The 14,995-nt window shown below is 56.4% G+C and overlaps 1 protein-coding gene across 1 annotated transcript; it reads right to left on the bottom strand.

Annotated features, from left to right (window-relative positions):
* Window positions 1-654: 654 nt before the first annotated feature.
* On the bottom strand, window positions 655-8,064 carry ERF (ETS2 repressor factor). Its single transcript, XM_016209260.2, has 4 exons — window positions 7,986-8,064; window positions 3,383-3,617; window positions 2,900-3,015; window positions 655-2,792 (listed from the first exon to the last, which is right to left on the bottom strand). Exons 1-4 carry the CDS (start codon window positions 8,005-8,007, stop codon window positions 1,516-1,518), a joined length of 1,650 nt encoding a protein of 549 aa, XP_016064746.1. The 5' UTR covers window positions 8,008-8,064; the 3' UTR covers window positions 655-1,515.
* Window positions 8,065-14,995: the final 6,931 nt, after the last annotated feature.

Here is a 14,995-nt window from a genome sequence, read left to right as displayed (position 1 = left end):
GCAAGTCATTAACTGAGTCACTTCCCCCTACCTTGCTAGATGTTGAAGCATTGCAGCTCCTAACTAGGTAGCAGATACTTGGTACAGTAGGTCAATCAGTAGCAACTCTGATTAAGCCCGTTCCTTCTCGACTTATTGGCAGATGATGTTCCCATGGTTCCAAGGGAAGATCACTAAGATCCCTTGCAAGGTCTACATTTCAAGAGACTGCAGGCCTGTCCCCAAAGGACCCCAGACTAACTCAGAAGTGCCCTAAGGAAGGCCCTTCCTTATGTGATGTATGGGAGGATGCTAGAGGATAGTGCAAAAGGAGGTCCAGGCCTTCACCAGAGCTTGGGGACATGGATAGTAATTCAGAGCCAGGGAAAAGGCATTTCAGGCAGTAGGTGAAGAGTCCAAATGTTCCCAAGTACAAGTGGTCCCCACGGGATAAGGGAGCAATCAGAGGAAGGTCAGAGTATGCCTGAGACCTTAATCATCAGGCCCTGGGGGTTATGTGCCCCCAAGGTCAGGAGATCATTTCCCAGGCCTGGATTTTACCCATTGAGATGGGGTTAGGCACTCTGGCCATAGATCTACTGGGGAACCAGTCCAGACCTGTCCTTCAGAATCTAACACAGGCTATGGCCCTGCAGTGAGACAGATCACTCCATCCAAAGGTCCAAAGTTTTATTGATTTGAATACATTCTCCAACAGCCCCCAACTTCCCTCCCCCCACCCTCTACCCCCAATACAGAATAAGGCTTGACCACAGACCCCCACCCAAGGGGCCCCAGCTGGGAGGCAGAGGGGGCTTCCAGTTTGGTTTTAGGGTTCACCCTTCCCACCCCCCACCCACCTGCCTATGGGCTGGTCCTAGGAGCAGCTGGGGGTGAAGGGGTTGGACCAGTGCTGGGGTGGAGAGTGGAAGAGGGATAGCAGGCACTTGTAGAGATTTGTGGCCTATGGGTGGCACCCCTCACCCTCCTCTGCCCCCTACCCCCCACACACAGAATTTTTGGTTCATCATAAAATGTCCAACTCTCCCCTGTTGTAACCCTGTGGGGTTAGAAACCCAGGCACTCATGGCCCCTGGAGGGGCAGGGAAGGCTGGACTGGGGCTGAGGATGGCCAGAGGTGGACAGGGAGAGGTACAGGAGGCACAGAACAGGGAGGGAGACAAGGCTTTACTTCCTAAGCGATTGTAATAAAAAAGTTCCTGGGCATCGAGGCTGGAGCCTCAGTTCAAATATAAATTCCCCAGAATGGAGGTGGCCCCCTTAATTCCCTCCCTCCCACCCTACCCCCCACCACTTTGCCCAGAGCTTAGAAACCCACAGAGACGGGATAGCCCCCAGCCCTGGGCACCCACCCACCCTCACAATTTAAAAAAAAAAAAAAAAAAGAAATTAACGTTTATACAAAACATGGAAGAGGAAAGGGAGGAGGCAGGGAAGAAACCAGAGCTGCCCTCACCTCCAGGGCACAGGGGAGTTAAGGCAGCAAAAGAAGCATTGGGGATGGGGGAGCATCCCTCAGGAATCTCGATGCTCCAGAGAGAGCTGGGCTGTGGCATGCTGGAGGTCAGAGCTCACCCGCCTTGGGGTGAGGGGACCCCCAGCCTCCCCAGGGCCCTCCCCACGCACCTTCTTGTCCTCACCCTCATCCTCAAGGCCCCCAGTGGGGCCCCCACCCCCCTCCAGGCGACAGTCTTCACTCCAGCGCCGTTTAAAGCGCAGCTTTAGGGGCATGCACTGAGAGGCCCCAGATGTCTCGCCTGGCTCGGGCTTAGGGGGTGCCGGGGGCGCACGAGGCGTCTTGAACACCTCTCCGTCTTCCTCATCTTCATCGCTGATGTCAGTCACCTCCACCTCCTCTGACTCGCCTTCCGAGATAGGCTCCACCTTGATCTGTGGCGGCGGCGGTGGGGCCAGCGCCCCCGCCCCCTCAGCCAGCCCACCTGCGCTGCCACCACTGCCAATGCCAATGCCACTGCTCTTGTCAGTGCCCACTGGAGCCTTCTCCCCAGCTGCCCGCTGCCGGCGTCCCAGCGGGGGCGGCTGGAGCTTAAACTTGAATGGGGAGGAAGATGAGGCTGAGGAGGGGACCGGTGGGGTTTCCGGCGCCATGGGTGGCAGCGGGCACTTGTCAGGGCGCTGGGGCTGTGGCACCACCAGCCCAGGGTAGTGCAGGAAGGCTCGGGGGCTGAGGTGGTAGTTGTAGACGCTTTGGGTGTGGGCCTGCAGGTACCGTTTCATGTCCTCAGGGCTGAAGGAGAAGTGGGAGCCTCCCCCTGAGCCGCTGGGGCCCCCGCCGCCACTGGGGTACATAGGGCTCAGCGTGGGCGAGGGCGTGTAGGCCAGGTGGGTAGGCGTCATGGGCAGAGCCGGGGAAAGCTGAGGCGGTAGCAGGGAGCCAGGCCCGGCCAGAGGGGACACAGGGAAGGGGCTGAGGGGCTCAGGGCCACCCCGGGGCCGGGGGTAGACACGGAAGACGCCAGGGTCATGGGGCAGGCGGGCCAGCGGGGGCCCTCGGAAGGCACCCAACTCAGGAGGGCCTGGTGGTCGGGCCCGGGGGTCCTCTCCCAGCGGCTCCTCCAGCTCGGAAGTGCCATCGCTACAGTCACTGACTGAGCCTCGGCCCAGGCGTCGGGCCACCACAGCCGAGAAGAGGGAAGACGAGGACGACGAGCAGGCGGGTGGCGAGCGGGGGTCCTCGGTGGGGGACAGCACCTCAGAGGGTGTTGAGGGAGGGAAGCGGAAGTGGCTGCCGCCCGATGGCACAGGAGGGGCACTCTGGGGCACTGCACCCCCTGGCAGGAGAGGAAAGACATGGTGTCAAGGCAACCGGCCTAGCCGGGACATACAGACAGGCCATTTTCCCCCCTCGGAGGCCATTTCTGCCAGCCCTGGTACTCACCGGCCAGACCCACGTCAATGAAAGGGTAATTAACCAGCACCAGTTTGTTGAAGTTGAACTTGTAGGTGAACCTTTTCCCCTTGGTCTTGTGCAGAATGCGTTTGTTGTAATAGTAACTGTGGGTGCAGAGACACCATCGGATGGTCAGTCACAGGGGACCTAAGTCTGGACCCCCATACCATGACATGCCTTAGGTGCTGCTCATGAAGGGCGACTGAGAAACCTAGGCTGCAAAGAGAACTCAAGTCCCCAAAGGGTAGGGACCAGCTCTCCCCTCAGGTCTGGAGCCAGACTAGAGGCCACACCTGACTGTATTCTCTCCTCGGGACACTTCTGTCTGACATATGGGTTCAGAGAAGGGTTAGGACTTGCCCAAGGTCAATGGCTATGATTTGGAAGAGCCAGGAGTCAAACCCCAAGTTTATTCCCATGGGTCAGGGGCTCCCCAACCAGTGGGGAGCTGTCCACATCTGCCCTCCTCACCGCAGGGCCCGGCTCAGCTTGTCATAATTCATCTGGGGCTTGCACTTGCGGACGCCCCAGAGCCGGGCCACCTCGTCGGGGTCCTTGATGACAAATTCCCCATAGTCCCCCTGCCAGGCGATGACACCCTGGTACTCCTCCTTCCGCAGCAGCTCCAGGATGAAGTGCCACAGCTGGATCTGCCTCGAGCCAGGGGACGACTCCGGCTTGTACGCCCAATCCGGGAAGGCAAACCCTGGGGACAGGAGGCAGGGAAGTGGCTCCGGGTTAGGGCGCCAAGTCCAGGCCTCTAGGTGGCCCCCCCAGGGTCCACCTCCTGCCCCACCCTCAACGTGGGGAAATCCATCTCCCCTAAGCCAAGTCAAGACCTGGGGAGGCAAGGGAGACAGTGTAAGTGTCTGTCTGTGTGTGAGGGGGGCTAGATGGGGGGTGGGGGGAGCTGGAGCCTGCTCCAGCGACACCGGGAGAAACAGGAAACCGTCGGCGGCGGGTCCCGGGGCCAGTGCCAGGGGGCCAGGCACCAAGCCAGGCCGGCGGGCAGGGCTGCCAGTGGGGGAAGGGCAGGAAGGGGCACACGTGGCCAGATGGTTGGGGGCAAGGCCCCCCCAGAACGCCCCCACTCCCATTCAGGATCAGACATATTGACCCCCACCCCCTGCCAATTCCTCTGGGTCCCCTCCTAGGAACATACACACTGTCTCCTTCCGAAGACCTACCAGAGCCCTCACTCCCACCCCAAGACCCGAGAGGATTTTTTTTTTCTTAAAAGGACCAGGAGGGGTGGGGTGGCTGGTTGACGATGAGGTCAGCGCTTGCACACACAGAGGCTTCTGTCTTCCCTGGAGAGTGAAACCCAGACTGTCTGAGAGAGGCCCCCCAAGCCCGGACCCTCTGTGCTGCACTGCCCTCCCCAGACCCAAGCACATGGGCCCAACCTGGCTGGAGGGCCCCAGCCCAGGCCTCAAGATTGAACAGGCACCGCTGGAGCCTCTTTCCCCTTCTGCCTTCTCATCCTCAGCGTCTTCCCTGCCCACCTGCCTACCCGCCCCCAGCATTAACCTTGGATAGAGGTTGGTGGTGGGCTGGCTGGTCCCTGGAGGGGGTGGGCAGCCTGGGGGGGGAGGAGGTGGGGGGGCTGCGGTTGTTGTCATTTCCCAAACCCCCGGGTAATCAGGGACCATCAATAATTCAGCACTAAGCAGCCGGTAATGGAGGGGTGGGAGGAGGGAAGGGGAGGAAAGGAAGGAGGGAAAGAGGCAGGGCAGGGGCCCTGGTGCCACTAGAGGGAGAAGGCCAAGGTAGACAGCTAAAATGGGCGGGGTCCTAAGTCCCAGTCAGGCTGTGTGGGTCAGCCTCTCTTCAGGCTGGCCCTGGTTCAAGCCCCAGCTCAAGCAGGTACCAACCAAGCCTGGGGCAACGGTGAGACTCCACCCCAGTCTGGAATCCAACAGGGGATTCTTCCTCTTGGGGACACAGGGGATCAGCGGTTCCTGCTCCCACAAGGACCGCCCCCTCTAAATCCACAGTTGACTGTCTCCCCCACAGGGATCCAGCTCCCCAACCCCTGGCGAGCAGTCTCCAAGTGTCCCTGCCCCATTCAGAAATCCCAACCTCAAACCAGCCCCTCAGGGCTCCAGGGATATGACCTACAGCAGCCACCAGCAGCCACTGTTCCATTCAGAAATGACAGCCCCTGACAACGCCTTCCTGGACCCCAGCATCCATAGCCCTATCCTCCTCTCAGGAATCCACGTGTTCACCCCCTTATCCCCATCCCTCTAGAGAACCCAGGCCCCAGAAACCCTTGGGAAGCCAAGAGACCAAACCACCAGCTCCATGAACCCTCCCCACCCACTCCAAAAAGCTCACCCCACCAGGACACCAAGCTTCAAGTTCCTCCCACCTAAACTCCAATCTGGTTCTCAGACCCAGTGGGGGGGGCAAAGTCCCTGAGACATCAGTCTGGGGTTGGAGGGGAGTGCTGACTTCCACCCTGCCCCCCAAATTAAAGCCACCCTTCCCAACCCACCCACCCCAGCCTCCTTGTCCCGGTAACCAGGCAACGTATGTGCAGCGACAGTCCTGGGAGCGGGGGAGCAGGAGGCTAAAAATAAACTTTGCAGAAGAGAAGGAGTGAGAGAGACTACATGCAACACAAAGGAACTCAGAAGGGAGGTGGGGGGCTCTGGAAAGGCCTCAAGCTACATGCCAGGGGCTGTCCCAGGCCCCCTTGTAAAGCCTCCTCCCTGGACAATCCCCCCTCAGGGGCCAGGACCCTGGTTCCCACTCCTGGTGGACCCAAGGACCCACCCTACTGCCAGGCCCACCCCTACACCGGCTTTTTCCTCATCTGACATGGCATACATGAGGGCCTGTTCCCAGCTTTGGGGGGAGAAGGAAGAAGGGGGGGTGACGTCAGGGTGTTTCAATGGGGCTCTGTTCCCCAGGCCTTGGAGCCTTGGAGCCAGGAGCCAGGCACCGGCACGGGCAAGGGGAGCGTGTGTGAGTGTGTGCTGTGTCTGAGTCCACGTGCTTAAATCAGGGAACCACCAGGCCTGCACCAAGAAAGCTTGGGAGCGTAGGACCTCTGGAGTATGGAGGGGACAATGGGGGTAGGGAGAGAGCAGCCTACACTGAGAGGGGTTCAGAACATTGTGACACAGGGTGGAGAAGTGGCAGCAGACAGACAGGAAGGGCTGGTACGGCGGGGTCCCAGAAGGCACACCTGGGTCCCACAGAGGCGGGGTAGAGATTCTCCCTGATAGACTGTGGAAACCTGGGGGAGCCAAAACTCCTGGACACCCCCCAAGTTCACATGACTGTCCAAACTTTTTTTAAGAAACTAAGGGGGGTCGGAAGGGAGGGGTGGTGGTAGAGGAAGAGCACGCCGGCCTCCTGGGGGGCCCCACCACCTCCCCCACTCCAGGCAGCCCTCGGTGGCGCCAGAGCCGGGAAGAAAACAGGAAGTGGGAAACAGCCGCGCAGAGGAGAGAGGGGCCGGGATGGAGGATCGGATGGAGGGGCACACAGCTGCCGACCAAGAGGCAGACAGACCGACGACCCGACCGACGACCCGGAGACCATCCCAGGCCCCCGCCCCTTCCCCTAGCCGGGGAACCCGCAAGCGGCTCGGCCCCAAGACAGGGTTGGGGGGAGCAGCCCAGCCGGTCCCACAAGGGGAAGGCCCCTAGCAGGGAAGGAAGACGAGGCGGGGTTGTTTGATCGCCTGGGCCCACTCCTCGGGGCAAGGGTAGTCTCCTGCAGCCCCCAAAGCCCAGCGTCCCTGGAGCCCGTGGGAGCCAGAGAGTAGTACGTGGGTCGCACGTGACTGACCCTACAGCACTCTGCACCCCTGCCCCAGCCCCCCTCCTCGGTCCCGACCCCTAAGCGCCTCCCCAAAGCTCCGGAGCCCGGCTCCGAGCCCTTTAAGAGCCGCCCCCACCAGCAGAGGGGGGGCGGGGTGGGTGGGCCGGTCGGGGCACACACCCGCACACAGGAGCGGAGCCGCAGCCGCCGCCGGGGGAAGGAAACAAGTTTGAACAGCGGCGCCCGGCCCCCTTCCCCCTCCCCCGTCCCCGCCCGGGGCCGGATTCCGACGGGGTGGACGGGCAGGGGGCGGCTGGGACCCCTCCCCCCAGCGCGCCCGGGCACAAAGTCCAGCCCGCTGGAGCCCGGGGGCGGCGGGGGAGGGGGGGAAGTCCGATTGGGAGGGGGGTTAATCCCGCTGCCCCCCGCCCGCCGACGGAGCGGGGGAGGGGAACCTTGGCCCCTTAAGGAGGAGCAAGTTGGCGGGGAACAGGGGGGCGGAGGGAAAAGACGGCCGGTTGAAAGAGAAGAGCTGAGTGAGGGAGGGGGGGCGAGGGGGGGCCTCAGCGTCCACCCTACCTTCCCTACCCTGCTCAACCCTCAGTTCCCGGCGGGGCGGGAAGAGGGTACCCAGGTCTCCCCTGAGCCACCTTAAAGCCGCGCGTTCTAAGGTCGGAAACAAAAAGTTCCTTTTTCGAACGTTCGGGCTGCGCTTTGGAACTTTGCGACTCCGCGCGGGCGGGGGAGTGAGGAGCCGGCGTAGACAGGCGGGGGAAGGGCAGCGTAGCCCGGACCCCGAGTCCGGGATCCCCACTCACGCCCTCCTCCTAAAAGCCATCCCTTGTCCCCCCGAGCCGGTGCAGGGCACGCACCGCGGTGAAGGTCACCGGCCGGACCGCGCAGCACAGAACCGGGGATAGCGGGCCCCGTGGACAGCCCCCCCACGCCCCGCACACGTCCCGGCCCCCAGAGTGCAACGTGACAGAGCGGCGGGGAGGGACCCAGCCACCCCTCTGATTCCGGGAGTGGGGGAGAGCCCAGCTTTCGGCGTCCAGGCAGGGAGAGGACCAGGACTCGCAGCACCCAAACCACTTCGCCCGAAACCAGAAATTGGGGGTTCCATGCAGCACCCCCCGCTCGCGCCGTGAGATGCAACAGGTCTCGCGTGCTTGGGGGTCCCCCGGAACTGGGGATCACTTGGGCTCCTTCGGAACCCTTCAGCCCCCTCCCCCAAAGTTTCTCCGCCTGGTTTCCCGGGGCAACAAGTCTCCCCCACACGTGCTGCCCCCGCCCCCACCTGTGTCCGCCGGGGTCTTCATGCTGGGGGGCCCGGGGCGAGGCACCCCGACTCCGGGCCGCAGCTCCCGGCGCCCGCGCTGCCCCGTCCCGTCCCGCGCCGGTCGGGCCGCCCTCGCCGTTTCACCCGGCCTCGCCTCTCAGAGCCTCTCCCCTCCCCGCCGCCGCCTCCCGGGTTAATATCGCACTCCGGGGCCGGGACGCCCACGCCCCCGGCCGGCGACGTCACCGCCGCGTCGCCATGGAGACACTGCGCCCGCCCCCTCCCGCCGCACTCACATACACTCTCGCCGGCGAGCAGCCACTGAGGACTGGCCGTCTCTGGGCTTAAAGGGGCCGCGCGACGGGGGAGGAAGGAAGGAGGGGGTGGCGGTGGGATGGGGTCTCGGGGGTCATGACCCTTCTCGGAGACTCCAAGTCTGCAGATAACTTAAGTCCTCGGCATTCGGGACCTGCCGCCCCTCCTCCTCTCCTGCCCACTGCAGGATCCAGATTGTCTTTTGGGAAGCCTGTAAGAGGGAAGGGGGGGGTACCTTCTAAGGGAGGGTCAGCAACTTTTGTCGGGAGGAGGCATGGACCATTTGGGAGGAGGCAGAATCTTCTCCGCTGGGGGTGGGGGGTCATAACCTTGGAAGATGATCAGGACCACATTTCCCAGCCTAGCTTTACCCTGTCCCCCCCCCCAAACCCTGAGCCTGAATGGGGGCAGCTGTCCAGGGGTGGGGTGGAATGGGTGGGAAGCATTTCCCAGCATCGGAAATGGGGAGGCGGCTGTGCCCTCCGCTCCTCCGGGGATGGGTTCTTGGCCTTCCATATAGCCCCAATCCCAGCTGGGGAGGAAGTGACCAAAGAGAATGCATTCGGGAGCTCCCCCCTCCATCCCCAAGCTGCAGCTGTCCAGGGGACAGGGCCGACACCGGAGGTACTTCCACCTCCATCACCAGGGCAGGGGGTTCCGGGGGTGGGGCCAGGATGCGAGGGGGCGACCAAAGTCGGAACAAAGTCGGAACAAATGTGCTCCCAAGGGGCACTGGGGGGTCGCCAAGAGAGAGGAGGGCAGGGCGTAAGGGTGAAGGCCAGAGCGTAGGACAGTGTTAAGTCTTCGCTCCCAAGCTGGGAGGGATGGAAGGAGCCTGGGGCTTCCGGAAACGAAATCAGCGCTGATCAACTGGGTAGAGGGCACATAGAAGCGATACTCACAGGCCGAACCTGAATGCAGAGTCTCAAAAAAGACTCTGAGGTACCAGAGGATGAGGAATGTGTGGAGGGGAGGGGTGCTCAAAGAGGTTGAAACCCAGAAGAAGGGCAGGGAAAGACAGGCTACTGGGAGGAAAGGCCTGCAGGGTCAGCTCTGGGTTCTTAGGGCTTCAAGTCCAGCCTCCGTTGCTGGGTTCCTAGCTGCATTACAGCAGTCCCTCACGGGTGCCTCAGAAGAAGTCTCAGGCCTCTTCCCTGGGGAGAGCAAGGACTCCAGGGAAGCATCAGCCCCCTGGGGAATTAATTATGTAACCTTGCCTACGGACAGTGCAGCTCCTCCATGGATATTGTAACCTTCTGGGAGCAGTGTGGTCCAGCAATAATCATCATCATTGTTATTATAACTGCTCCCAAATTCCTAGTGCTCATGATGTGCCAGGCGCTGGGCCAAGCACTGTCCAGGGCATCATCTCATTTAATTCCCCCAAAAGGGGAATTACTATTGTTATACCCATTTACAGATTAAGAAAGTGAGACTCAGAGGGGAAATCTGCCAAAGTCCTATAGTCATGAAGTGTTGGAGCTGGAATTCAAATCTATTCTATTGGAAACCATCACCCTTAACCACTAGGCATTACTACCAATTTTCCTGTCCCCCACCTTTGGATAAAGAATGCAAAGTTTCAAAGATAATAGCCTTAATGGCCCCTGCCATCCCACCAGCAAGTCAGAGACCTGGGTTGCAACTCTAACTTTACTACTTCTGTGACAGAGGGCCTGTGTACCTCTTTGAGCCTTAGCTTGCTCATCTATAAAATGGGGATATTAACAGAGACTACATAACCAGGTTGTTGTGAGAAATCTGGGACTTGAAGTAAGCATGCAATAAATACTGGTGGTAATTATTTGCAGAGTGAACTATATACCGCATGGATAATGTAAGCACCCTTCACCCTACAGACTCCAACTGTAGACAATAAACAGATCGCATTGACAGTGTGAAATCACCTGTTAATGGCATAATCCCACCCTGACCCAGTTGGATAACTCAATCCCACTGCTTCTATGAAACACAATTATGGGTGATGGGCATGCCTCACATGAGTGTCTGAACCACCCACAGAGGATGGGAGTCCCTGGTGAAAATGTCCCCTGGACAGCATAACCTCTGGTGGTTTCTGAAAACCTGTCCACAGATATTACAACCCCTTAGGGGCCCATGTGACTTCACCATAGAAATATGAACCCTCTTGGATAGTTCACACTTGAACACCAAGAGTCACCCCCAAGGAAGGTGAACCCCACCATTACTGTGTGAAACAGTAATGTGTGAAACAGGTATTGTGAACTTGTGATTAAAACTATTCATCACTGGTCATTCCTAAAAACATACCAGGGCTATGTCAACACCAATGAACAAGGGGACCCACCCCAGTTTACTATGAAAAGGCTCCCCCTGGGCTGGTGAAAAGCCCAACATCTCACAGACCCAGGACTAGCCTGTGATGGAAAGTGCAACGCTCCATGAAGAAAACAACTCTGTCTACCCAGTGAGGACACCCCCATCCTCCCATGGACCTAGCAACCTTTGTTCCAGTTTATCGTCCTGACACAGATAACATTTATCCTATTGTTGTCAAGCTAAGGCATAGACAAAACCTGTCCCTACAGAAGTTGCAACCCTTCAAGACTTCACTCTTGGAAACTGAGGGGACAATAAAAATCATAGTCACAACCCGCCCACCACCCCTGTGAACAAATAATGAAGTATTACTCCTCTGTGAACATTGTAGCTCCCTTAGAAATAGTATGGCCCACTCTATGTAGAGAGTATAGCCACCTAAACAGTGTAAGACCACCCCAAATGGAAAGTGTAACCCCATGATGGTCTCATCCTTCCTCATCTCCCTGACTTGTAATGCTGAAGGGCCCCAGGGCTCAGTCCCAGGTCCTCTTTTCTCTTTATGTACCATCTCTATGCTGATTACACCCATGTTTCTATCCCTGCTCAGGACTCTCCCCTGAACTCCAATCTCACATATCGAAGTGCTTTACCAGGGTCTCCGTTGGGATTTCTCAAGTTTTCCAAGTCAAGATGGTCTTCCTGAGCTTCCCAAATAGGAACTGCAACTCCATTTTGCTGGTTGCTCAAGTTGAATACCTTAGTCACCCACGACTCCTTTCTCTCATCCACCATCTGTAGGGAGGTCCCATCGGCTGACTTCAGCTATTTCAGAATCAGCTACTCTCCACCGTCACCACCACACCCCTGGGCTGGGGTCTTCTCACTGGTCTTCCTGCTTCCACGGGCCCCTGTAGCCTGTGCTCTACCCACAGCCAGTGGGGTTCTAGTAAATTTAATAATGTCCTTTTGCTGCCCCAAACCCTCCAGCAACCTTTCTGCCCACTGAGAGTAAAAGCGAACTCCTCACCTCACATTTCCCTTCATCTCCATCCTCTTGGCTAGTTCTTGAATATGCCAGACATATTCCTGCCTCAGGGATTTTGCCGATGCTCCATCTGCCTGGAAGGCTTTTCCCCCAGAAGTCTGCATAGCTTTGTCCCTAATCTCCTTCAGGTTTTCACTCAAAAACCACCTTCCCACCCGGCCGGGTGTGGCTCAGCGGTTGAGCATGGGCCTAGAATCCAGGAGATTGGGGTTCAATTCCTGGTCAGAGCACATTCCCGAGTTTCAGGCTAGATCCCCAGTTGGGGGCCTACAGGAGGCAGCCAATCAATGACTCATCATTGATGTTTCTATCTCTCTCTTCTTCTCTCTGAAATCAATAAAAATATCTTTAAAAAACAAAACAAAACAAAAAAACACCTTTCCCAGTAAGATCTTGCCTGATTCCCAAGTCCCTTTCGTGCATTATTTTTCTTCGTAGCCCTTACCCTCATCTGACATATATCTCCACAATGTATTTGCTTGTTGTCTGAATGCCTCCTCTTCAGTGTCAGCTCTAAGAGGGCAGGGATTTTTTTTTGCCTGTTTTGTTGCCTGCAGCATCCTCCAAGTCTGGCACAGTGCCTGACAATCTATGAGGCAATAAGCTCATCTTTAAACAGTGAACTCCCTTTCCCCAATGTGATACCAATAAATGTAACCCCAGACACAGAGACACCCTCATGGTCAATGGATGCCAGCACAACCCCCTAAAAACGTCTGGCCCCTGATGTGAATCACATAAACAGGAAAAACCCTTGAAGGGTTTGCTTGTCCTACTGAATGTCAGCTCCACAAAGACAGGGTTTTGGTCTGTTTTCTTTGCTGCTTTACCACTGGTGCCTAGGTCCGGGTCTGCCAAACAACAGGCTGGTGATACGTATTTGCCAGTGTGAACTGAGTACACGCACAGCTGTTATCACCCCACAGTAAAAACTCACATACAGTGTTACTCTCATATGGACAGTATAAATCTCATATAGACAGTGCTCAAAAACAGGGTGATCCTAGGAAGCTCATACAGACAGGGTAACCCTCATCAATCATATGAGCCCCATGCAAACAGTGCAACCTTTACAAGTGGTGTCAACCCCATATAGGCAGCATGGCCCTCATGAATAGCATGAGCCCCAGATAGGTGGGGACACAGCAATAAACAATGTGTGCCCCCTCAAGGCATATCCTCTACCACACAGCGTAACTTTTTTTTTTTTTAATATGTTTTTATTGATTTCAGAGAAAGGAAGGGAGAGGGAGAGATAGAAACATCAGTGATGAGTCATTGATCAGCTGCCTCCTGCACCCCCCTGTGGGGGATCGTGCCTGCAACCTGGGCATGTGCCCTGACCGGGAATCGAACCGCGATCTCCTGGATCATATGTCCATGCTCAACCGCTGAGCTACACTGGCTGGGCAGGGTAACTTCTTTAACACTGTGTGAATTCCTCTGTCAACAAAGTCAACTTCAGTAACCTGTGTATGCACCCCCTCCCAGCCATATAAACAGGGTCACTTCCATCAGCAGTGTGACTCTTCATGTGAGCAGGGGAGCCCTAGAGTCAATGTGACCTCATATAGCACAGTCCATGGATATTGTGCCCCTGCTCAGGTGGACCACTCTGTGAGCAGTGTAGACTCACCAATGGGTGCAATAAACCCTGTCACTATGTCCATTTTATTAAATCATGGATAATGTAGCCCTTTCCCATAGGCGGGGAGAAACCCCACTTTCCACTTAAACCCTCTGGGCCTTTGTAACCATAATATTATGCCATCCCCTCACAAAAAATCTTAATACTCTCATAAAAAGTTACCCAATTCCCCTTCAGCCCACATGTATTAAGACAGATGACTTCCTGAAGGGTGGTGTAAGCTGTTATGGACAATGAGGCCTTGAATAAAGGTGAAGGAATGGTGAATTCCTGAATGGTAGGGATTTCCCAGGGCCCATACCAATCACCACTCCCATTTATTGAGCACTTACTATATGTAAGGCTCTGGGTCCAACATCTCATGTCGTCTGTGCCTCAGCTTTATGAGAAAGGTACTATACTGTTGCCCATTTTTCAGATGAGCAGAGTGAGACTGAGGGAGTTTACAGGCCCAAGGTTACACAGCTAAACGTCTTTACAGCTGAGACATCAAGCACTAGACCATGATGCTTCCTGATGGATTGATAAATACCCCACCAATGTGCTGAACTCTAGAATCCCTCCAAAACAACCACTACCACCACCACTGCCATAGCACAAACCAACTCGGACAAGGTTATGCGTGAGACTGAGAGCATAAGCTCTTTGGGTAGAAATCCACCCCTCGTGAATGACAATAACCACAACATGTAACACTGAGGATTTATTCTGCTGGAGATGCTGTCCTAAATGTTTTGCACATGTTACTTCATTACATCTTTGTAACAACCCTATGTCATAGGGTTAAAAAAAATTATACCCTGCAGATGTAGAAATCTGGGCACAGAGGGATTAAGTGACTTGCCCAAGGTCACACATCTTGGCCGAAGCCCAGCTGGATTCAACCCCAGCAACCTGGGTAAAGCCTGTGTTATCCTGCTTCCTGCAACATCACCCCCACACCTCCCCCAAACTATTGTAATTTCGATGAACTGTGTAACTAAATTAACTACATTTTGTGTAAATTCCCTAGAGGCAGGGTACAGTTCCCTGTGCGCACCTTTCCTAAATGACAGGGGAAATAGGCCTTGGACAGTGTGAACTCCCAAGGATGGGGTTCTTTCATTCATGTTGTAACTGTAACTCGCATAAGCAGTGGGGATCCCGAGGACATTATAAACACACCACAGCCAGAGACAATCCAGAACAGACAGCAGGAACCCCTTTCACTACAGCAGAGTGCTCTCCAGGGCAGGGTGAGTTCCTCTGTGGAGAGCGCAGACCACCCACTGACCGTCTAACTCTCAAACCAGATTCGAACTGTCTGGGTATCACGAAACACCATCCTAATGAGTGGAAACCTCTCCCCAACACAACGTAAGCTCCCATACGCAATGTGACCCCTCTGCCCAGCATGTGCCTCCCCAGGTACAGCATAATCTCTTTCATACCCATGACAAAGTTTACACGGACAGCGGATATCACTATGCATGCGTAATTTTCTGTGGCTGCTGTGAACTCCTTTTGTGAAAGCATGAACCACTCTTTCCAAGGGTCTACCTAAGTGTGCAGTGGGAACTCTCTGATGAGTGTCATTTTCCTCAGACTCAACACTACCCAGTGTGCACAGCACTCTCTCTCATGGGTAATTCGAATGTTAGACAGTATGGATCTGCAATAGGCCGGGTGCATTTTATTTTTTTAAATACCTTTATTGATTTCAGAGAGAGGAAGGGA

This window comes from Miniopterus natalensis, chromosome 18 (genome assembly GCF_054644295.1).
Source record: "Miniopterus natalensis isolate mMinNat1 chromosome 18, mMinNat1.hap1, whole genome shotgun sequence".
Classification (NCBI taxonomy): Eukaryota; Metazoa; Chordata; class Mammalia; order Chiroptera; family Miniopteridae; genus Miniopterus; species Miniopterus natalensis.
Note: the sequence above shows the minus strand (reverse complement) of the source record. Positions and strands in the feature narration are given on the sequence as shown.

Excerpts from the sequence above, each read along its gene's own strand:
- ERF (XM_016209260.2), bottom strand. The coding sequence starts at position 8,007 with ATGAAGACCCCGGCGGACACAG. Across the intron at positions 3,618-7,985 it reads GAAGACCCCGGCGGACACAG|GGTTTGCCTTCCCGGATTGG; the intron begins GTGGGGGCGGGG and ends TCCTGTCCCCAG. Across the intron at positions 3,016-3,382 it reads AAGCTGAGCCGGGCCCTGCG|TTACTATTACAACAAACGCA; the intron begins GTGAGGAGGGCA and ends CTGCACCCACAG.